This window comes from Cygnus atratus, chromosome 5 (genome assembly GCF_013377495.2).
Source record: "Cygnus atratus isolate AKBS03 ecotype Queensland, Australia chromosome 5, CAtr_DNAZoo_HiC_assembly, whole genome shotgun sequence".
NCBI lineage: Eukaryota > Metazoa > Chordata > Aves > Anseriformes > Anatidae > Cygnus > Cygnus atratus.
The window spans coordinates 2,082,711-2,107,493 of record NC_066366.1 but is presented as its reverse complement, the minus strand read 5'-3'; the positions used below and the strand labels follow the sequence as shown (position 1 = coordinate 2,107,493).

The 24,783-nt window shown below is 41.6% G+C and overlaps 1 protein-coding gene across 2 annotated transcripts in view; it reads left to right on the top strand.

Moving 5' to 3' along the window:
• Window positions 1–8,182: 8,182 nt before the first annotated feature.
• SWAP70 (switching B cell complex subunit SWAP70) overlaps window positions 8,183–24,783 on the top strand; it is a 41,226-nt gene continuing 24,625 nt past the window's right edge. For both annotated transcript variants that reach the window (XM_035550130.2, XM_035550129.2), the window contains exons 1-3: window positions 8,183–8,384; window positions 15,864–16,004; window positions 22,244–22,417. In XM_035550130.2, coding sequence (XP_035406023.1) covers window positions 8,286–8,384; window positions 15,864–16,004; window positions 22,244–22,417 — 414 coding nt within the window. In that variant the 5' untranslated portion in view covers window positions 8,183–8,285. The remainder of the gene's footprint in view (window positions 8,385–15,863; window positions 16,005–22,243; window positions 22,418–24,783) is intronic.

Sequence of the window (24,783 nt, the reverse complement as noted above, 5' to 3'; positions counted from 1 at the left end):
GAATAGCTTATAGAGGACAATAATGACAAGTTTTCTGTAGCACGGATGTAAGATATTCATGTATATGTATTACTGTATTAAAATCCCATGTAAAGAGAGATGCAGTAAAAGTACTAAAGGCGTAATAGATTAGCCTATCTGGGAAGCTTTTATGCTGCTCTATCCAAGAATTTCAGGTGGCTTTGCAGAGATAATGTATATGAATTGAGTGGACGCTAAATTTTAAACTGCAATTTGCTCATTAAAATTATGAAATATTTTTCTTTGTAAGAGGTCTCAGTGCTATGTATATGATAGTGAAATTCAGAGGATTGGTTTAGGTAACGTGCTTCTAATAAGCAGTTTACATCAGTAAAAACTGATAGACTGTAATTCCTTTAAGATTTGACTTGGTACAATAGTCTTGTCTTATTTGTAAGAGAAGTTAAAAATCTGTTGCATGGTTTTGTTGCAGCAATTTAGGGTTCATCTATGTTGAGCAGTCTTAGAGCATGCTCCTAAGCAGTAATGAAAATCAGTTAGTGGGGGATCAACACACTTGAGCCTTTCTCCCTCCCCTGCCGTAGTGTAAATAAGTTGGATCTACCTATGATAGTTATCTGCTTTTACTTCACTTGTTTCTGCAGGCTTGTAACATTAGTTGAGGTTTTGCTGTACGAACAAGTTGTACCCAGTAGCTATGTAGGCTATTGCTGGTTGCTAGTTTTGTAACTGCAGTGTAAGGGATGCCCAGTCTAAAACATGCAACTGAAGTGGTTTTAGATGTTTTAACGTTCTTCTATGTGCCAAGGAGGAAGTTTAAAAAGGAAGCTTCAGCGTTTTTTAGTAGTTTGCAGGAACAATAAGAATGGTGAAGTTTATCTCATTTTAATAGGAACAACTTTCCTGAGTCAGGCCACTGGGGAGACTGAGAATTGTGGTCCCAAGAGTGGCCTGTGGGAAGAGCTTGAGATTTGTAGTGTGTGTGTTAATGGTTCCTTTGAATGCTCCTAGCATCCAGTCATATGTGGTTCAAATGCTTGCTGAATGAGAAGTGGTGTCTCTATTTTACTGCCCCTGAAAGATTTTTTTTCTTAAAATAAAAATAATCTTCAAGTAATTTTGGTAGCTTATGAATTTACTGCAAAAAGGCTTGAGCAAAATTTGTACGTAGGTATGCAAGCCATCTTTTCAGGTGGAAGAAGAAACTACTAGCCTCTTACAAAACGTAAGAAGTTGGATGTCAATTGGAGAAATTCTAACAAGCATGGTATAACAAGAGGAGCTTCAGCACTTTAAGAGCTTTATCTCTATTTAAGAAGAAAATATCATTGGTGAGTGATAGAAGTTATTCAAAATAGCTAAATTTAATGTTTCACTGTGTTTCTAGTTCCACTTTCCAAAACAGATAGCATAGTACCTTGACTACTTTGATTCAGGGTACTTGACTTCTTGAAGAACTACATAGGAAGAACCTAAAAGTAACTGTAAAACAGGTATTTTATATCCCTACCTTCTCGAGACATCTGTCTGCTTCTTTGTCTTCTGCCTGAATCTGAATTCAGAGCCTGTAATTCATCTTTTAATGATTCATCTTTTACTGGGTAACGCTACCTGTCTAGTCTTGCTTGGACTTCTCACTTCTCATGCCCGAAGAGTGGGTGGTTTGGGGAACTAAAGCTCTTAGAGAATTAGTTTCCTGTAAAGACGTGATACGTCACACTTAAATACCACTTTTTCAAAAACAAACATTCTCCTTTGAATCATAGAACAGCTTGGGTTGCAAGGGACCTTAAAGATCATATAGTTCCAACCCCTTGTTGTGCTAGTTGTTAAATATTTGAAGTCAAATATGGTATTCTGATATTACATAGAATTCTATTTATGCCATTACCAACCTATCATGTGGAAACAAAATTAGATTTACTTAGAGAATATTTTTCCAGAAAACTGTTGTGCTAGTCAGGCATGCTACTAGTCTGTTAATGCCAACATATAGAAGAAGAGTATGTTTTTAAAGAGAAGTTAGCTTCTCCCGTTCCTAGTTGTTCCCTGCACGAACTTTACCTTCTTTCACTGAACTAATGGAAATGTGGAAAACTTAATATAACTAGAAATTGTTGATGTAATTTCATGGTTTCAAGATCAAACTGACTTTTTTTTTGTCCTGAATTCACAGTGGGTAAACTGGCTAGAATTACTACGGGGTCAGCTTAGTCTCTCTCTTTTAAGCTATCGATACGTGTAACTTTTCTGCTTTTGTTGTTGTTTTTGCAGTTTCTTGGTTTCTTGTAAACTCACTGATATTTTCTTACTTGTATTTCTTTTTCCCACCTCAGCCCCAAAAGCTCTTGGGTACAAACTGTTGATTACCACAGACCTAGTAAGTTTTATTTGGGCTGGATATCAGGAAGATAAAGAACCTAAAAAACTTGATGACTATTTGGCTTTTTTATATGAAGTCATAAACGAGCTTCACCTTCACTTAGAAATGGAGATGGGCACTGTTTGTATATTTGAAAACATGATTCCAGTTCTACAGATTGAATTACTTTAGACTGTAACACCTAAAAATCTTATGAATGAAAGTGTACTTAGTTACCCTATTTTCCTGTTGAACTGGATATATAAAAAAAAAACACATGTACCCTACCAAAAGCGTGACCTTGTCTTTAATAGTCCCAGCAACAACTGCTAGACAAAATAGTCAACTGAATTAATTTTTTTGTCTATCATGTGTGTTTGTGTACCAGTATAGCACTTCACTCAGATTTTTAGAAATCATTGTCTTGTTCTGCAGTAGAAATTGAGCATTCTTACCAACAGTAGCTTAGGTGAGCTTCCTAAGGTAAGCTTCCTTTTTTCATCTCTGCTCCCAGCAGCTCTGTAGCCTTGGAAAAGGCAATATCATGATTTCGCTGTACATGTGATTTTTAACAAGTATGCATGCTTAATAATTCTCAGCACTTGTGCTGCCTGCCAGTATCATTGCTGTAGCTGTTCTTGAGGGCTTGGTTCTAATGCAGTGGCCAGCAAGAATTAAGTGTGGCTATTCCCTGCTGTTGTGGTTTAACCTGGCTGGCAGCTAAGCACCATATAGCCGTTTGTTCACCTTCCCCCCTCCCTCACTGGGAGGGGGGAGAGAATCAGGAAAATTAAGCCTGTGGGTTGAGATAGAGACAGTTTATTAAGACGGGGAAAAAAAAATGATGATAATAGTACTACTACTAATAATGTGTACAAAGCAAGTGATGCACAATGCAATTGCTCACCACCCGCTGACTGATGCCCAGCCTATCCCCGAGCAGCCGGCCCCCCCACCCCGGCTAGCCACCCCTATATATTGTTCAGCATGACGTCAGATGGTATGGAATACCCCTTTGGCCAGTTTGGGTCAGCTGTCCTGGGTCTGTCCCCTCCCAGCTCCTGCTGCACCCCCAGCCTGCTCGCTAGCAGGACAGAGCGAGAAGCTGAAAAGTCCTTGGCTTGGTGTAAGCACTGCTCTACAACAATTAAAACATCAGCATGTTATCAGTGCTCTTCTCATTCTAATCCAAAACATAGCACCCTGCCAGCTACTAGGAGGAAAATTAACTCTGTCCTAGCTGAAACCAGGACACCTGCATGAACCTTACTGTCTCTCAGTGAACTGTGGAAACCATTCGAGAGCTTCTAGCTCCCCCAGTTGGAGGCTGCTGAACTGACATAGATTCTCATCTGAAGAAACACTGCAGAGAGAGAGCAGGAAGAAGCGGTGACTGGGCAGGGCAGCACACAGGAAATTAAGGTCCTGCTTCTGTTTAAACAGTTGGATTTGGATGGAGATCCTATCTTGAGTATAATAGAATTGGGGTAGGGAAAAGGGAGGTGCCTCAAGGAGACAATATTACTGTGCCTAATTAAACAGGAAGCAATTTATTACTGTTTAACATGTTGCTTGGAAACCTAAGCTTGTACAAGTTCAAAAATTATTTAAGATAGTTCTGTTGAAAGATCTGAGGAATCTGTTTCAAGGATCTTCCTTTCCCCAATCACTTGACTCCCTTTCTAATGTGCAGCATCAATATTTAGCATTACTTCTGAGTAATCCTGCTGATCTAAATTGATTTCTGTTTGATACGAGGTAAAGCAGAGTCACTGGCCTAATTCTGATCTTCTGTGTATCCCTAAGATTACTGCCAGATAGGTGAGCAAATGGTCGTAAATTCTGCAGTTAATGAATTACCGTTTATGCACAGGAGAAGATTCTGCATGTTAAGCCTTATTCTGACGGAGAAAATTTGTTCATTTATTGATTTACAGACAGTAAAATGTGCCACCAATTCAGGTGTTTTAGGGAAGGTGGTGTCCAGGATAGTGATGGAGTGAGACCTATTATGAGCCTTTAGCAGTCTCAATTGGGTGATCTTTCTATCTCTGTAGTTTCTCATTGTCTCTTCACTCTTAGCTACTTAGGTGTTAGGATGTTTAGGGTAGAATCACCTCGTATATTTGTTCCCTGCCTTAGCAAATGGGATTTTAATCTCCCTTTGGTCTTGTAGACCTTGAGTTAATGTTGATTGACAGGTTTTTACCTGTCAACCTTGCTTACAAGGCTTTTCTGTTGACCACTTCTCTTTCCAGTTCCTCTTCCAAAACATATCAGATGCTTAGTTTGGAGTACACACCTGGGATTTAATTTTCTCTTCCTTTCTTCAAGTAAGGTAGCTGTGGTATTCTGTTCCATGGTGTGTTCTATGACTTGGTGAGAAATACTTTATCAACTACAAACGTAGAGTAAGTGTGTTACCAAGGAGGAACTGAAAGGTAACTTAATGCTCCATTTAACCCCTCTTTATGTTTCTTCAGTCAATTTTGAATGAGAAAGCATGTTTTGTGTATGTGTATAAATAGCTTACAACTCTATTAAAATATGTCTACTTTTCTGGAATCTTGATTGTTCTAGAAATCTTAAAAGTGAATGTCAGATCAACTTTTTTGTTGGAGAGACTGAGGTAGCATTCTAATTCAATTCTAATTCAATATCTAATGCTGCTGCCTAGTTCACCTAAAATAATATTCATGTTTTGTTTCTACACAGTTTGTTTGAATGTTTGATGTGTGTGTATAAGGCCAGATATGAAACATATTTTAAAATAACAGAAGAAACAAATTCATCAAATGACTTGAGAACCAGGTTACAGTATAATGTCAAATAAACTTAATGCTTTTCACCCTGTTCCCCAATGTTTCTGTAATGTTTTAGGGTGGGACTGTCTGTTCAGGAACAGTAATATATTGATCAATTAACACTGGATTTCACTTTATTTTCTGTTGAAACATTGCTGAGAAATGACAGGTACTAGAAATGGTTTTCTTCAAAGGCGGCTACAAAGTTGTAGTAATGACCTTCAATTTCTGTTTGCTTCAATTTAGCTGTGCTGAGAATGAAAATGACTCCTAGTCACGGTTCAGGTGATTTTCTCTGAGCTAAGTGAGCAAAAACTGTGAGTTGCTTAATGTGTCTGCATTCTTTCCTTGATAGCGATTTAAATGACTCAGTGGCATAAAAAAAAAATTAGAGATAATTTAAATATGTAATCTTTCTTCTGGTTAGGAGCTCCCTAACAAATACTTACTACTTAGCTAACAAGGAGTAATTCTGAAAGGAGGAGGAAGAGAGAAGTGACCTACCTCTTAAGGCTGGCCCTTAGCAAGGTCTAACTAAAGCTGCTTCCTTAAAGTGAGTCACTTTGACACTGTGAGCCAGTTTTCCCTCCCTGGTCTCTCCAGCACCCTTCGGTCATGCTTTTAACCATGGTGAGCAATCAAGATTAGAAGCAGCATAGATTTTAAAATAAAGTTGCTGAGATCTCAGACAACTTCCAAGAAAAGCAGAAGTGTGTTAAGTTTCAGAACTTACTTTTGTGCCATATGTAATGCAAATGAATTAGAGTTTATGTAGTGCTAGTAAGGACTTCATAATTAAGTGTGATCACTGTTAGTATTCTACAGATTATATGTCAATCTTACCTTTAAAGGTTTTAAATGCAGAATGTTTTGACATGCGCAGACCCAACTAGTCAGTTTTAATGGGATTGTTGCTTAAAATAGCCCAGGGTTACAGTTTGGATGTGGATGCAGCTAGCCCTTGTAATGTGTTTCTTTAGGTTTAAAAAAACAAAGGTTTTGTTCAACGGGTTTGTTTGCCTATGAACTTCAGTTTAAATGTTTTTGATCAATTGGTTCAATCCTATTAAAAAAAAAAGCTATATATGTGTGCCTATATAAAATAAGGTATTAGTTTTACACACAACTTGTATCTTTTTGATTAACCTACCAGAAACTGAAGCACGTGAGGCTTATGGAAACTACTAACTTTATTAAAATATTTAAGCATGGGTTTACTACTCTATTAATCTGAATGGGACTATTTGTATTTTCAGTGGAAAACAAATCCTCTTCTGGCATTGGATTTAACCATGTCACTTAAATTAAGAATAACAGAAGCCAGGAAAAAGACTGGAAGAAAAGCATGTTTTTATTCTTTAAAATTACTTTTTGTAAGGCATTTTATTTTTTGATCGTTTTATAAAAATAATGTGCTAAAAATCACTGAACTTTGTGCAAAAAGTCCCTGCATGAGGAAGTTCATGTGAAACTTGGACTGAAGTCCGAATCTAAAGCATGAGGTCAACGCTCAAGCTAATAATTATCAATATGAGGAAAAACAATTAAGACAGTTGTGACATTTCACAGAACCTACCTGTGTTTTAACGCACTTCAGTAGGGATGTTCTGTATTTATTGACAACCTTGTGGTTGTTCAGTTATCAAATAAAATAGCTTGACCTGTATATACAAAAGCTGCCTCCTTCTTCCTCAAGTGGGGTTGTGGTCACTTCAATTGGAGAAATGTTCGTGTATTTCAAGATGACAGATGTTTCTGGTAATACTAGCAGCTATAATCCTAGCAAATCAGATTTGCTAAGAAACTTGGTGTAATCAGTCTTTGATATTAATTGTGCAGTTCACGTCATCCATCTCAAGGAAAGAAAAATAATTGTGGATTTCGAAGTCCCGAATTAACTATGCAGGGGAAAAGCTAAGAAAAAGGGGGGGTGGGGAAGGTGCTAGGATACTTCCTGTGAATAAGGCACACTGGTTTGACTGTTCACTGTTACTGAAAGCCTACGTCATCTCTACATTGCTAAAATATTTTTGCTTGCTGTAAGCTAGAGCAGATACTAAAGAATAAAATGTAGCTGAAATCTACCGATGAGTCTAGTCTCCAATGCCCCCCTAAAACAAACAAACAAAAACCAAAAACCACCCCAGTTTTTATGAATTAACTGTAAGTGAAAATTAAAAGTGCTTCCTCTAGCGAACTTCGCTATCTGGTCATCTCTCATGATCCCAACCCAGGGAGCACTGTAAATCATGGATTAGTGAACCGTGTAACTTAGGCCTGTGCCTACCTAGTCTGTGCTGTAACTGCACTCGTGCCTGGCTTCAGGCCCTCGTGGGTCTGTACGTGTCTCTCGAGGTGTCCCTTGAGCTCATCTGGTGGCTTGTAGCAGAGGAGCCTGCAGGCAGCTCCCCTGTGGTGTACCTGTGATATACCACTTCTGCCTCACCTTTATCTAGAAGTGCAGCAAGAGGTTCTCATGGGGACATCATTTCTATTTGACTGTAAAAAATGTTTTTTTTTTTTTTTGTGAGAAGATCCTGTAATATCTAAAATCACAAAAATGGGTAGGTAACCTTTCCACAGACCAAATCTGAGTCCTGTGCTGCACCTCAACTAGAGAGCTGGTTGGTGCTGCACAGCTTGGCCTTCCCAGCAGCTACAGGACTGTCTGCGATATCCTCTTCATCCCAGGGTTAGCTCCAGTAAATGGCATTTTAAGTGACACTTCACAGACCGCGCGTCTTTTTTACTGGGGATCGTAATGAGCCAGCACTGCCTGGTGGAAAACAGTCGTCTTGCTGTATCTATTGTACATCTTGCTGCCGGCGGCAGCGTGCAGAGCGCGATGCTCTCTGCACTGCCGGCCCAGCAGCGTTGCACCTCGCAGCGCCGCGCGCCCCTGCGCTCTGTGGCAGTACGTGCCAACCGCCCCTCAGCGCCGGGCTCGGCTCCCCTCAGCCCCGGGCCCCGCCCCGGCGCCGTCCCATCGCGGCGGCCGCCGCCGCCCGGGCGGGCCGCGCACCGCGCCGGGGAGGTGCCTGCGGCGGCCGGGGCGGGCCCGGCGGTGGCGGCTGAGGCGAAGGCAGAGCGGGAGCGGCGGCAGCAGGAGCGGGGTGGCGGCAGGCGGCGGGACGGCCATGGTGGGCCTCAAGGAGGAGCTGCTCAAGTCTATCTGGCACGCCTTCACCGCCCTCGACCTCGACCGCAGCGGGAAGGTCTCCAAGTCGCAGCTGAAGGCAAGGCGGGCGGCGCGGGCCGCCGGTGGGGCCGGAGCCCGCTGTGGGGCCGCGGCTGGCGGCACGGGCTGGCCCCGCGGGGGGCGCGGGGAGGGCTGGGGCCGGGGCCTGTCCGAGGCGGCCGGACAGGGGGACACGACAGCCCACTTTCGAAGCTCGTTTGTGAGCCGAAAATTGTTTTTATTCTCCCTTGAGGCTGTCGTTGGGAACGTGCCGTCGCCAGTCCCGGTGCCTCCTGGGCACCTGCGTGGCCCTTCCTGCCGCCCAGGGAGGCTCCTTGGCATGCTGCCTGGCAAACGCTTCATCCTCCCTGGGGCGTGAACGCACAAACCCGTGCTGTGCTTCTGGTCCGCTTTCAATTGCATGTCCTTGGTACCCTTTCTGGCCAAAATCCTTTGTGGGGTAGCCACAAGGTCCCATCTATAGGGGTTGGCTGCGTCCAAGTGAAATTCATAGCTTGCCAAGGGGAGAGCGAGGTTCCACAATGCTCTCTTATTTGAGTATAAACAGGAGAATTAGTCAAGGGGCTCCAACTGTGCCATTCTTCCCTAGCTTATACTCTGAAGTAATGTTTGTACTCTTAAAAGAGCTTTCAGGCAGCTTGCTGAACCCGATCCCATCTTGGCCCTGCTTTATGGGACTGTCTTGGACTGGGAATAATAGTAGGAATCCAACTAAATAAATATTTTGAATAAGAACGCAACACCTGTTGACATCTGAGACTGTGGGTCCTTGTTCTGAGTGCTGGGGTTGTCCTGGCTGTGACAGTCGGCTCGAGCCTGAACACTCTGTGGGATTAACACAGCGAGCAAGAGCGGCCCTGCTGCAGGCAGCATCTCTAAGCGCAGCCAGTAGCTCCCGGGCTGTTTTCAGCGTTATGGAGTAAGCACTTGCAGCCCGCAACTCCTTCCTCTTCTCCTTTTCTTTGCTCGGGGCGGAGGGGCTGTGGGACCAGCCTTGCTCAGCCAGGCGTGTCCGTGTGCAGGAGCCGGGCAAGAGGCCAGCCCTCACAGCGAGCATTCGCATTGTGGTGCTGTAGGGCTAGCCGAATGAAGCAGGTTGCAGAGAGGAGGTTTTTTTCTCATCACATTTTTTAAAGGAATCCTGTTTTCCTGTCATGCTACCATGCCCGGTGCACATGCCTGTGATTTGTGTGCTTGGTGCTGTCGCCCAGGAGGTGTGTCTGCAGCACATGTCACAGCGTCAGTCAGTGAACAAGTGGTCGTGGCTCTGTAGCCCTAGGTGCTGGGGGGAGTAAATGGCTAAGGCAGAAGCGAGCACGCAGGTGGGCTTATATGGCTTGCTCCGATGGAGGCATCGTCATTTCTTCTTTAACATTGTTCACTGAGCTGGCTGGGTTTTAAACTACCAGTTGTCTTTCCAAACAAGCATGGTTATCTGTCTTACTAGAGTCCCATGCCTACAAATGCTTGTGTTTTAAAAAGTTCAAAAACAAAAAGGAGAGAGGAAATTAAATTTGTCCCCTCATTACCTATCAGACGTCTTCCTAAAGTGTTTTGCAGTTCCACACTATTTGTCTCTGTGAGAGACGAGGCTTGGAAAAAAAGTGTCTTTGTGGATCTGTGCAGTTTATGATATAAAGGCTCCTGATGGAAGTGTCAGCTGGGGAATCTGCAAATGCAGAAGCAGGTCTGAAATGAGGCTGCTGCCTTCTGCCGCCAAGAATTAGTTTTTCAGGAAACCTGGGAAGAGGTAGAGAGTATTCTTGTGAAGCCTTTTGTGGCAAATGATGAATGTGGGTGTTGAACTGACAGTCCCATTGCAGACAAAAAGTATGTGTTACGGCCGCAGCTGTTGGGATAGGCAGGGCAGAAGTTCCTGCATGATTGATTTAGGGCTGTATTGTACTGTAAAGGTATTTCACAGTAACGTATTTCTCATCCACGTTGCAAGGACTAAAAAGTAGCACCCCTATAAACTGGAGAGAAGAGTCTTGAAGGTAAACGGGTTAGTAGAGATCAGCAGCATTAGAAAAAAAAGTTTAATAATTTAGTGAAACTCCTATTATCAAAACGTTTAGTAAAAAGCAAATTGTTTTCTGAGAACAGCGTGCAGTTTTGTAATTTGCTGAAGTCTTCAACCCTTAGTAAGGAAGCTTGTTGACAGCGGATCTTTGAGTTGTGTAATTCAGTATAAGGAATTGCCATCATCATGCAGAAGGTCCTCAGTATAACATGCTGCTTGCTAAAGGCAGCAGCTTCTAGTTTCTCCACCCAAAAGTGATCTTTATACCATCCATAAAACATAAATATTTTTTGTGAAATACAGTTATACAAGCAAATGTGTTACGACGGTTTGCATCATACATTGGTTTTAATCTATCTAGAGGAAATGGATGGAGATGAGTGAATTGGTTCTGTTTTGTAGCCTGGAGGTACAGGAAACACTTGGAGGAAAAACCGGGACTAGCTTGGAATATTAAGGACTTCGAGATGCCTTTTATGCATTTATATCTTTTGTATGTAGTCTGAGCTGCTAAGAAAAGACGGTAAAATCAGCCCTCTGTGTAATTTTGAATTTTGTCTTCTTCCAGGGTGCACTGATTTTTTTTTTTAATTATTTTTTGGCCTGATCAGTAGTCTGCAGAGGTTCTATTATTTTGCTGGCTTCAGATCTTGCCCTTCTTTTCTGCAGAAACATTTATGTATTCTTAAATTTTGTGTTTAAATATGGACACAATTGTTACTTTGTCAGCATGTTTCAGCACTTTCAAACACTGATATAGCAAGGTAAAGTATAATTTTCGTGGTTGTAATTATAGCTGCTGTTGTGGTTTGAGCTATGTGGAAATGCTTGCTTTCCTATATTTAAATCCAATTTCACCTTTCTTGCAATCTGCTATTTGAAAATTGACTGATTTAAAAAGTTCCTCCTCTAATGTGTCAACATTCAGTCTGCTTTTCGTCTGTATCTTGAAGTGGTGTGGGTTTAAATGGGTTTAAACACGTAACAACCAATAATACTCCTCCCTCATAGTACGTCTGTAAGATTGGAACTAATACGTAGCAGTTTTTTTTACATTGCCTTTGGAAGCTGTCCCTGACATTGCTTGGAGAATCGTCTCTGCTTTGACAGTGGGTTACTTGACTGTTGTTTTGTTTGGTGTGCTACCATTGGGATAAATTTGCAAAGTCTTGGGTTCCTGGTGTGTTATCCACAGGATGCGGATGGCAAGCACCTCATACAAGTGTGGTCTTGCTCTCGCCTGTAAGATGTGGGTGACCAAAGTTACTAGTCAGGCTTAGAAAACTTAAAGCAGTCTTTAATCGTATCTGAGCTGTGACAGGATTTTCCTACCTCTTATCTTTGCTTTGCCTTTTTACTAAATGGGAAGTCACTGGCTGGTGGGAAGAGGAACAATGGTGTAATCAGTGGCAAGGGGGATGGTCCAAGGGAGAGGAAGACCTTGAACAATGTAGCAAGGCGCTGGAAAGGTTGAGAGGCTGTGACCAGTGGGCAGGACCGCAGTCAGACAATTGGCTTTGTCCAGCATTGAGGGACGGTAGGAAATTAGTCACTGTGACTCACCGAGGGTCCTGCCGCTGGGTTATTCAGCGGGTTGCGAAGCGTTTGTGTGAACCTGGCCGTCAGGGTGACGTGGGCGAGTGGCACTGGGCTCAGGGGCTGGGTTTGAGCACGCTCGTCCTGGGTGGGGAAGAGGGAAGACGACACTGAGCTGACGCAGATGCTGAACAGTGGGAGCCCAAATCAAGCGCGTGCTACCTGAGCAGACAAGAAAACCATGCCCTAGAGAAGCTGTGAAGCAAGCATGCTTCGGCACAGCCTGGTTGAAAAGGCCTCGTGCCTGTGATAGGGGGCCTGTCTGATACTGGTTTCTACACTGATCAAAAAAGGAAAAGGGAAAGTACTTGTGAGGAGCCGTCTTTTGGCTGGCTGGCTGCTGACATGGATGTCAGGGAGAGATGAGCCAAGAATGCCTTGGAGTGAATTCACACGAAGCCACTGAATGGAGCTGTCAGGATCCGCAGTGCCAAAGTCTTCAAATCCTAAAAAGAGATGGGGGAGGGAGGAGACCCCCCCCCTCCCCCCCGAAAGATGGAAAAGGAGGGGAAGAAAAAGTACTGAAGAAAGTGATAATAGCCACTGTAGGACTAATCTGTCCTCTTAATGGTCCTACTATGATCTGGGCCAAATTTTTGTCCCTGAGCAAGAAGTAGTTGAGCAGGTCTTCATTTCTTTTAGAAAGACAGATTGCTTTTAGGGATGAGGTTAAATGGATCTACTCAGATGGTAACAATTCTCCACCTGCTTAATGTTCTGTGAAGATCAATGATTTGGAAAACCAGGGTCCAGAGGGGAGCAGCTGTGGTAGAGTAGAGCTGGGCTGGAGCTCAGTCCTCCAGGTAAAACAGCACAAGACAGGCAATAAGTGAAGTAAATCCCAAGCCTGCAGTGGTAGTGCTATTGAGACTTCTGCTGTTAGCTTGCTTGTTTCATCCAGTTATTCGTATTTATAGCAGAACACCATTATTTCCCGGGTACCACTAGGCACTTCTCTTAGAAAGCTCTTAATTGAAAAAGGAAAAACTGCACCAACAGTGAGTACTGCGTGTTTGGGACCCTTTGCAGACCGCTTGCAGCATCTCGCGGACTGCAGTTTGGGGACCACTGCCGGATCCATTTGCTGCAGCACAGAGAGAAGTCGCTGGCTTGGGATAGGAGCTGGCTCTGGCACGAGGGTAGGTTGTTGAACGTGGCATCCAGAGCATAATAAGTGCTGAAAGAAAAAGCTGCCTAGCAACCCCGCGGCACTGTGGAACAGCCCTTACTGGGGCAAAACTTCCTCATGGTTGATGGAGCTTCAGCAAGGCAAGGCAATTTTCTGTACCCTAATTAATCTAGTACTCAGCTATTAATGGTGTGGGGTTTTTTTTGTTTTGTTTTGTTTAGGTTTTGTTTGTTTAAAACAAGATTATCTGGACCATCATATACTCTAATGATTAATGTGATTTGAGAGAACAAAACAAAAGGAGACCTCGGTGGCAGAATTTTTCAGGCTTGCCCTGTGAGTGAAGAATTCATCTGGCACTCGGCCGTGTTGGAGAATGGCAGGCTTTGGCAAGCGCTAAGGAATTTCCTGAACTATGAAAAGAGAGCACTGGGCACAGGAGAGACCACAGATAAGGCAGGTCTTAGAAAATGATTGAAAGTGGAATTCCTCCCTGGTAATTGGTTGTTTGATGTGGAAACCACCTAACTTTCTGACAGCCCAAGCACAGCAAGAAGGCCAAGAAGGGCAGAAAAGAAATATCTAGAGAGGACATGATGAGAAAGTGTTTTATTGAGAATTTAAGTGATCTCGGTAATGTGCTCAAATCAGTCATGTTTCATGAACTATTGTAGCTCCAGTATTAGCAGCTGCAGCCTAGTTGCAAAAGTGAGATCACGTTTCTCTCAGAAAGTTGGTTATCCCTTGGTCTTCTCTAAATAACAACAGAAGCCTTAAATATAAGGGGAAACACGCATGATAGCATGTTTTTCCCCCAGAAGTAAATCACATGGACTCAACTACTTGGTATAATTTGTTTGTTAAAAATAAGGATACATTGGAGGGAAATCGAGTGCCTGTGGAAGGTAGTCTGAAATGTGTAACTTATCAATACTATTTTCCTGCTTTGGGAAATGCAGCTTTTGTTGTGATATGGCTGATGCTGGTTTCCTGTTCTTTAACTTCTGGTTGGATCTAGTGGCTTAATGTTAGCATGCAAGCATGAAAATATGTATTTCTTATGGAGCTATGTGCTTTCCTAGTAGAAAGTGTAACTTTGGAAGCGTGTAGACAGGAATTCTCTGAATGAAATTTATGTTTTGGGCTATCTCTGTAGGATTTCATGCTAATTAGTGCTTAGATTCTGCATGTCTCATTAACATATATAAAAGTAAATGTATATGATTTTATTTGGTGAAAAAAACAACTGTGTTTTAAACATGTGGCATACATTTGATTTCCTAGGAAGTCTGAAGACCTCAGTCTTCTACTTCTTACTTTGCAGCTACGCCATCTCTACTGCTGTGTGTCTACTCACCTACACTGATCTGCTTGTAAGTTTTCTGCATGTAGAATCACAGACTGGTTTGGGTTGGAAGGGACCTTAAAGCCCACCCAGTTCCAACCCCCTGCCACGGGCAGGGACACCTCCCACCAGACCAGGTTGCTCAAAGCCCCATCCAGCCTGGCCTTGAACACCTCCAGGGGTGGGGCATCCACAGCTTCTCTGGGCAGCCGGTTCTATGGTCTCACCATTCTCTGAGTGAAGAATTTCTTTCTTATATCTAATCTAAATCTCCCTTTTTTTAGTTTAAACCCATTCCCTCTTGTCCTGTCACTGCACTCCCTGACAAAGAGTCCCTCCCTGGCTTTCCTGTAGGTCCCCTTCAGGTACTGGAAGGATGCTGTAAGGTCTCCTTAGAGCCTGCTTTCTTTATTTTACTGCTTTCTCTTTGTGTCATTTGGGTCTGTTCTTTTTTGTTTTGCTTTGTTTTGTTTAATCTTACTTTCTTAGGAAAGTGTTGGTGGCAGAGGAGCAGCTGTTACTCTGGTTCTGCCTTCCTGTTGGTACTGAGGTGTTAGTTTGGGCATGCAAAGGTCGGCCTGCGTTGAAGAAGTTAAGATGCATTGGCTACCAGTTAGTTTTCAATAATTCTGTACTTCCTTAAAACTAACCAAGCATGTAGCTTCTTCTTGAAGGCAATTTCTGAAGAACAGTCATGAGAGATGGTGGGTGTTAAGGTCTTGACATAATTCATGCAAATACCCTTTTAAAATAAAACTTGGAGAAGCGCATCTCAGCCCTTCCTCTTTCCATAGCATTACTTTTCCTTTATGGTCTAAAACATGATGAGAATATTGAAAAGTAATCCAAAAGCAAGCAGATGAGAGAAATCCATAGCTAATACTACAATTTGAATGGTCATTCCTTTGTAAACTGAAGGTTACATATTGAGTTGTTTTCCTCACTACTCATTTTCCCTGGATAATAATTATTTATATTTTCCAAGGCTAGATGTTAGTGGTCATTTTTCCTACCTGTCTAATTTCACTGTGTACATATTACTTGGGTGTTTCTCCATGCCTTTCCTGGTTATCAAGCATATAAATGTGTGCACACAAAGGGCAGCTTTTGTAGGTGTGTTCGCACTTCTGTGGCAATGGACCTATATGTAATCACATTGCTTTTGTAAAACTGTAACTGTGGGAAGCAGTCACATCCTTGGAGTTGACTTTATATAGATATATATATATATATATATATTTATAGATGTATTTATATATCTTTATATATATATATATATATAAATATATAAAAATTTGACAGAAACCTTCAGGGCAGAACTCATGCTGATATGAAGGTGTCGCTTTCTGCTCACAGCTTTGTTCTGGGGGAGACAGCCTGGTAAGGTCGACAGTGGTGTCACTGATTTCTGTTCTCTCCCTAGGTCCTTTCTCACAACTTGTGCACGGTGTTAAACGTTCCCCATGACCCGGTGGCCTTGGAAGAGCACTTTAGGGATGATGATGAAGGACCGGTTTCCAATCAGGGTTACATGCCATATTTAAACAAATTCATCTTGGAAAAGGTAAGTTTGGGGTTCTTATGTTCCGTTTTTCCCTTTACCAGGTTTTGTGTCATGGCGTCTTTACTTAGGGTGTTGTCTTTACAGTTGGCCTTTGCTTGCAGGAAGCCTTCTGCTCTGAAGACCTTTGGTTGTGAGCGTGTCTCTGCTGGGTGGTAGCAGGTCTGGTGATCTGGAGAGTCTGTGCCTTAAAATGCCAGGGCGCACTGTTCTTTGCTTCTTTTCTCTCTCCCTGGTTTCTGTTTCCTGTAACATCTGGTGGTTATCTGAGCTGTGCTCATGCAGAACCATGTTCATCAAGCACCACACTTTAAAATGATTTGAACGTGTCTTGGAGCTATAGGTTGTCCCACCTTAGACTATGGTTATAACAGAATGTTTCCATGGGCTCCTTTGCCAACAGGATGGGAAAAATATCTTCAATGTCTATTGATGAGGGATTTTAATAAACAGATCCCCCCAGACATTGACAGTGGGTAACGTCAGGGAGTGCTGCTAAGTTTCATCTCGCGAGTTCGTTCTCTTGGTGCCTGAGCACTCCTTAGTCTTCTGTGGTTGCATGTTGTTTGTTGTTTTGGAGGAAGCTCTGGAAGGCCAGCAGGGTTTCCCTCCCACCGCTCTTCATCTTATTCTGAGTCGAGGCAATCACTGGGCCAGAGCTGACCTCTGGGAGCTGCATGTTTGAGATTTAGGTTAAAATTCCTGAAAGTAAAAAACTGTCTTGCTTTCTTTCTGACAAATTCAGCTGGGCAACTGGTCTAGACAATACAAAGCAGCCTGTGTTACAGTATGTACATGCTAGCTTCAATACTACTGATTTCTCTTACACTCGGAGGCTGACCCCAGAAACCCTGAAGCTTTGCTTTTGTGGCTTCAGGGATACACGGATGGTTGCTTTCTTTTATGTTAAGTCCTGCTGCTGAAAAGTCCAGTGTGACAACTGAGGATTATGCGAGCTCCATAGCCAAGTTTGCTAATTTTTGCTCTGCTTTAATCTACATTTAATACAGGTGAAAAATATGATATATACCTGAGATGCAGTCTGTCACCCTGGAAACAGGAAAAGCTTCATATATCTTAAGCTCCTCTACCTCTCTAGTCTGTGCTTCCCTCCAGCCCAGTAGCTGTGCCCTGATTTGTGTGTGGCCATTGTTGGCCGTTAATACACTTACAGGGTACCCACTTGCTGCCTTGGCTATTTTCTATTGGAAAATCTTGCTTTGTCCCTCAGAAGTTTATGATCTCGTTTCCACTTAATATTGGTGGTTTGAGCTCCTGTAAGGTTGGATAGAGACCAAACAGATTGTATACATATTTGGGGGGGGAAGCCTTATTTTAGTGAAGGATTCCAGAGGCTGAACCACATTTTTTTTTGTTAGTACCATTTGTAGGCAGTAGCAAGCCATTAAGTCAAATTATAAAAAGAGACAGAAGGCTTTTTCAATTATAAGCATGCTTTATTGTTAAAAGGTATTTATAGGAAGAAAGTTATGGAAATGAGGAACAATTGGATTTATTAAATAATTTAATTTAATTTAAAAATGAAAGACCTGGTTACATAAACCAGTTGGTGTGAACTTACAGCATTTGGCTACTCTGGCCATCTTCCTACCCCATGGTAGAAGCACAGGACAAGCTACCTTGCTTTCTTATGAAAGGAAAGAGTGCGACTGTGTAGTTTTTTTTTTTTCTTTTTTTTTATTCATGCCCTACTCTGGCTTCTCATGATTGCATGATATACTAATAGCATTGGTTTATCTGAACTGTTAACTGAAAATGGTAGGGAACAGTATTAAATTGCCTGTAACTTCACATTATTTAATCCTGACTAAATGTCTCAAAACAGTTTATATATATAGTATTAAAAATCAGAGAAATTCTTTAGACAGAAGGTTACCTTTGTGGACTAGTTGTGACATCACATCTTTCAGAGATGACTTTGTCAGGCCAGAAGACAACATGCAGTGGGATGAGTCACTGATTCATGGCATGTCTCCTTTGTTCAAAACAAACAAACAAAAAAAGCAAACAAGAACCCTCTTCGTTCTTCATTCTTCCAAGGCATAGTCTGCTCTTCTAGATGAGGTGACTGTAGGACAAATGTTATTAATTCATATTGCTAAGTAAAGCTGCTAAAGAAGGACCAGTACTTCATAACCCCAGATACAGAGGAAGTTCTCTCAATTTCCAGTTACGTATTTTCTGGTTTCTTGAGCAACTGGCTTATGAGAGAACTTGATCTCAAGGCATTTTGCCTTAAAACGCCAGCAAAATATTTGAAGAATGAATCCTTAGATTTCTTTTAAAAGAGATATGTAACTGTGACTCTAAGAATTTTGTTATAATTTTATTGGGTGGACTTTGTAATCTTTTAAAATAACCCCTGTGATACTCTTAAATGCAGTTGTCACTTTTTATATTCTTTAGTGCTGGCTTACCTTAATTTACTGTGCAATAGAGCCTCTTTATATAAAACCAAATAATCATCAAGAAAAGCAAAATTGGCAGTCTGATGAGACAAATAGGTTGCAACAAATTTACTTTATCCAAATAGGAAAGTTGAATAAATAATTTGAATAACTCGTATTGTCTGAATGATGCACTCCAGTACCATGCTTCTTGTTACTTAGCAGACAGATAACGTCTTCACTGTTTGTTTGACTTGGGTTCATAACTGCATTAGATGTGTTCCATTATTTACAATGCATGTCTTTTAATACCAATTGAAAACGTTGTTTCCTTTTCTATAGTGCTGATAGCGGTACTTTACAGTATGCCTTATTTGGCAGGGAAGAGTCATATTGGGGGCAGACAATGAAGGGCATCATTTGAAACCCCTTATATTGTTATCTCATCTTCCAGACAACTTAGCGAATGCTGTTTACATTATCAGTGCTTATAATATTTTGGGGCCTGGTCTCATCATTTGTACTTAAGCCAAATATATTTTGTATTTCCTCATGTTTTAGAGTTACTTGGTAGGTTACTGATGATGGTCATTTAAACTTTGCATATAGCTATAAATTTAAGATCTAGAAAATTGTATGGGGTTTGCTGCATTTTTCTTTTGATTATTTCATTGAATTTCTCAGAAAGGGAAAGTAGGTATCTTGCCAGTACGTTTTGATGTCTAAGACTCTAAGCAGTTGGCAGCATTGGTTCATGTTGCATGTTCCATCATTCAGACAGATTCATAAATAAAAGCAATAGCTGCTGTGCAGTTGTAGTGTGGAGTACTGTAGAAGTTTCCAAATAACAAGGTGACTTCAAATAGTTTGGACAAACTCTGTAAAGTACAGTTAAAATCAGGTACTAGTGCACAGGAAAAATCTCTTTACAAGGATTCATTAATTCATTAAGCAATGGAATTGTGTGATATTTGTGCAGATTGCAAGCAGGATGAGTATTCTGGCCTAATGGAATAGAAATTCTGGTTTCTCAGTTGAGTTTCATAAATCTCCCATTTTAGTTTCACATCAAGATTGCATCAGCATAAGATTCATGGTAGAGTCTCATAATAACTAAAGCCATTTGGGAAATTCTTCTTAAATTGAAATTCCAGGGTAGTCTTTGACCCAATCTGGTTTTTATAAATATGTTTTGTCTGTGTCATTAAAAAGCAACATGTGTATGTGTTTATGACTTGGGTTTTTTTGGTCATCAGTTCCTCCTGTTTGAAAATTTTATATTTTTACAGTTTCTTAGTTAAGCTAGAGGTACTTTTGCAAATGAGTTGAAGTATAACTTTAGAAACTGTTCAAGTATTTTAAATTTTTGAAGCAGTTTAGAAATTACTTCTTATACATCCAGATAGATTGTTCACCAGAGTAATTATTACTTTGGAGTAATTATCATTATAGTCACCTGGAGTGGAGCATTGCCAGCCAAGGAGCCAAAGTAGCCCAGCCAATAGTTGTGTGGCATGGACCTAGCTGTAAAGTTGATTTGGTTTTCATTGTGGACTTTTCTCCTTCCTTCCCCTTCCACCCTACACAAATGTACTTCAAGAATTTATGTACCAGAAATAGATAGCATTGCTACGTGAAATTGTTCAGGGAAAATTTTATCCTTCATTAAAGAGAAGTATTTAGTTCCACCCACAACTCCCAGTAACCCCAGAACAATGATTTGGTAATTATATCCTTTATTTAACAGCCAGCCAGTGATCATTTAGGGAAAAAACAAGAACAAAAAAAAAACCACACACAACAGAGGTGAGTTGGAGAGTTATTTTGGAGAGCTGGGGTTTGTGTGCTCATCTGATTGTTTTTTCTGAATAATCTCTAAACAGTGTCTGTGCTCCGGATGCCACACGGACACTCTTTATGAAGTCCCTTTCAGAATCAAGTCTGGATTCTGACAAAAAGGCACACATCTGACATGGGACTGTGGCGTGGTGTGACCCAGTCAGAGCTGTCCTGAAACCTCCTGCTCATCTGCTGCCTAATCCTGGTGGCAGTAAGTGCTGTGGGTGACTTGGGTTTTGATGCTTCTTTCTGGCATGATGGACAGAAACCTCTGGCTTTTACCCCAGCTGGGGCCCATGTGTGAGGCATCTCCCTGCCATCTGTCTCCACGTGGTTGCTGATGGCTGTGCGTGCCGAGGTGAGCTGCCTGTAAAGCCACCCGCCCTGCCTGTGGTGCCTGGAGCACTGGCTGGGCGGTTCCTGGAGGAGGGGAGGTTTCCCACTCCATCAGCATTTTCCTCGGAGCAGTGCAACCACTAGGACATTTCCAAGGTGGAAGTGCTCATCATCCGAGCGAGTAAAGCTGTTTTAGAAAGGAAGTCAGGTCTTGCTGGGCAGGGTTTGGGGGACAGGCAGGAAAAAGCACAGGCAAAAGTAGCCAAGGGATGAGGTGCTGGCAGACAGGAGGAGGAAACCTGGCTTCTAGCTGCTCTTCCAAAGGGTGTTTGTTTGCTTAGCCAATGTTCCATTTAAATACCGTGTTTCTCGTGCAAACAGCCACAGTGCTGAGCTTGTGGCTCCTACAGCTTCTGCCTCCTTCGAAGGACAGTAATAGCGTGCCTCTTCCATTGACACTTACACTGGTGGCCTGCTCTGCAAGCATGCAAAGTCTATGGTTTTCTTTCGTAGTCTCACTTTTAGTCCTGGAAACTGTACTGTAAAGTGCTGGCTGGCAAAGGCTTGGTTTCCTGTTTACCTCGACCTTCTTTTTTTCCTCCACCCACATCAGTTTATCCACTTCCTTAGCCTAACTTTGACTTAAGCCACTGTGGCTCACCCTCCATTATATCTGACCAGTTACAAGACTGGATAGGAAGTCATGCAGCTTATGATGGTGTCCTTGCGGCATCCAAGCTTGGCGTATCATAAGAAAATGGCGAAGAATATGACCAGTGTTGTTCCCAGATGAGGCGCAAGACCCTATTTCTTACACATGCTTTCCAAAATCTCAAGAGACTTCCATTACAGTGCCGAACATGTTTTCATTAGTTTCATGTCGGCAAAGAAATAGCATGGCAAAGCTACAGGGAGATAAATATATTTAATCTCTAACATAAATGAGGGTTTAAAAACAAAATAGAGGAAATGAAAGCTTTCAGATATGTAAATAATTCACAGATGGGTATGTACAGATGCTAGGTATGGTAAAGGATAATACAAATGAGGAACTTTTTTATCAGTAAAGTGAAGATTTGGGAGTTGGAGAAAGAGAAAAAGTTTTAGGTGGATTAGTGTTCCAGAAAAAATGACTACATGTTTATGAATATTTTCCTACAAGAGTTACATTTGAGTAATATAAAGTAGAAGAACATTAAAGGTCTTTTCCAATTACTGTTCCTGTATTACTTCTAGCATGTCCACATGTAGCTTTTGTTATAATGGCTTTACTATATGGTGTCTTAGTGCTCAACAGAAGTGCAACAGAAGGGCAGCTGGAGCTAAAAATGTTCATGAAGATGGTTTGGGAGCTAAGGCTAATGAGCTAGAGGAAACGCAAAATGCACTGTAGCCTCCTTCACATGAAGTCAGGGTGTTATTAACTCGACCAGAAATTGGAGGTTGGATGCAGATTTCACTGGAAGAAATTCTGTAGTTTACCCGGTGCAGGAAATCAGATCGGGCTGCGGCAGTGCTCTTTTTGGGCCTTGATGTTTCTTGCAAACCAGAATTTCCTTGGTGCTTTTAGTACGACTTAGTCTGTTAAACTTTGTCTGTCTGTCATCCTGTGCCATTCGTGCATATTAATTTTTTTTTGGTTCAATTTCTTCATTTTAGGTTCAAGGAAACTTCGACAAGGTTGAATTCAACAGAATGTGCTGGACTCTCTGTGCTAAAAAGAACCTCTCTAAGAGTCCTTTGCAGATCAGTGATGAAGATGCATTTAAAGTGTGGGTTATTTTTAACTTCTTATCAGAGGACAAATATCCATTAATCATTGTACCTGAGGAGGTAAGAAACAAAAACTTGTGCCATTTAACATCAGTTTGCTTAGTGCCCCAGCTGGGCTATGTTAATGGTTGTTACTCCCTAGAGATTTCAGAGATTTTTTTTCTTTTAATGTAAAACTTTAACTCTCCTCCTTTAATAATGTAATGCCTCAGGTGCTTTTCTTTGTCTTCTGGGATGCATATGTGGGGATCCTGCAGGATACTTTAGATACTGATGGTTATTTTCTGTCTGTCGTTTAAACAGCCCAGAGCAAGTGGGACGTGCTGGCTGGCCCCGAGTACACAGCTTATTTTGCAGTCTGTGACGACTGTCAGGTGCTACGGTGGCCAGTTCCAGTACAAGCACTTGGAGCTGTTCAGGTTCTCATCTCACTCATGAGTAGTACCTGTTGTGGTAATTAATCACTGCACTTGCCTATATGTGATTAAAATTTTGCACAGTTAGTACATCAGTGTGATTCTAAAAAAAAATCTCCTCTGTGCTCTGTGTTACCACGACTTGCAAGATGAATCTTTAGTCTCATGGCACCCTCCTGATAAAAAGGAGAAGTACAAAGTTTTCAGATGATGTCTGTTTGTGAACAAAAGCAGCCACCATCTGAATACTCTTGCTTTAAATGGTTGAAGGAATAGACTGTAGTGAGCAAAATGCCAGGGAGATCTCTCTATGCCTTAAGCGCATGAGCAAGTAGGGGCAATACTCAAGTAGGTATTTTAAACCTAAAGCAAGATTTTGGAATCTTCACAATTTAAAGCTTTTCCCCCTGGGGAGTGGTGAGGCAAGAAGGAGAAAGATCAGAATTCTAGGCATAAATAGTCTTCTGCAAAACCATTTGCAGGAATCCCAGGGGTTAGCAGGACAGCACTGGAGTTACCAATTAATACATTTTTAGAAATTTTTGAAAAGTTAGAGTCAGCCAAAATGGTATAACTGAGTGACTCTGAGCTGATGTGCCAAACCATGAAGTAGAGAGAATGCCTCTTGCCTATCGAAATGAACCACTTGGTTTTGCCATATCACTTACTTTTTCACAGGAGACTTTCACGCTACATATTTCTGGTTTTGCCAGACTGGTGATGTTAGGGTCCTACCAGGCCTTTTTATATTCCCGGGGGAAATAGGACAGTCTTCTCACTTTCTTGTTGTTGTTCTCAGTTCTAGGAGGTGGAGATCATGTTTATAAAAGCCAACACAGCTCCTTTCTTAATGGTGGTGATTTGGCCTTGGTAGGAGGTGAGAGCCACTAATGGCTGTTGAACCTGGGACTCAAATCCGCCCATGTCTCTGGTTTGTCATTGTGCTCTCGGTTGGGCAGCCTGGCTTGCCTGAGGGTAGATATTGCACATCTCCTTGTTTGTTGGCATGGTTGGAAGCTTCTGAGCTGCCAGCTCTCAGGTGCTCGCTCATGACCCCTCCACCAAGCCAGCCCCCAGGCTGTGCTGCTGTAGCAAGCTGATGCTGGGTAATGGCAACATGCTGTTTGTTGGCAGTCAGTGCTGAGCCCAAAGGAGGTTCTCCAGATTTTGTAGCTACTGTTGTCTGCTTTTCTTCTCGTCCTTAATGCCCAGGGTTAACCTGTATTGCTCTTTAACTCGGATTATTTTTAAAACTCTAGGGTGGATCTGTGTCTGCATATCCTTGATTATGGCAAGATTTAAATTGTGCAATGCTCTTTAAAGAACACTTAGAGAGCCTGGCAAAGAAAGGCTGCTCTGTTCTTATCATATACAATGCCTGTATTCACTCTTTAACCTTTTGCCTTAGACCACACAGGTAATGTAATCAGCCAGTGGAGGAATGCTGTCTTTTGAATGCACTCCTTTCTGGCTTGTCGGTCCTCCTGGAGTTGTCTGTGCTTCTGGAAAATTCCACATTTACTCACTCTTTTACTCAAAATTCCAAAAGTAAAGATGCAAAGTTTTACTTTAGGAGTGTTTATCGATATGGTGATAGGTGCTTTATAAATATAAATAAATACATATATAAATATATATATATACTGCTTTCTGAATATATATATACATATATTGTTTTCTCTGTATGGCCTACCATATCTGCCTTTTAAGTTCTTATGTCTTTGGTTTATTTGTTTTTGTTTTGTTTTAAATGTTACATCTAAGCTCCAGATTTCCAAGGCATTTTTTTGTGCAAACTTGCAATTTTTGTATTAATACTGAGAATTTTCATCTGAATATATCTCTTTTCAGTAGTATTCAGAGTGGTAGTGATACCTAATCAAGGTATTTTTCTTTCCATTTACTTTTTATGCCTCTCAAGTTCAAAATAAAACTTGGTTATATATTTAGTCTTTGCCACTTTATAGCATTGCCTATCATTTAATTTAAAAATGACTTCCACATCATGTA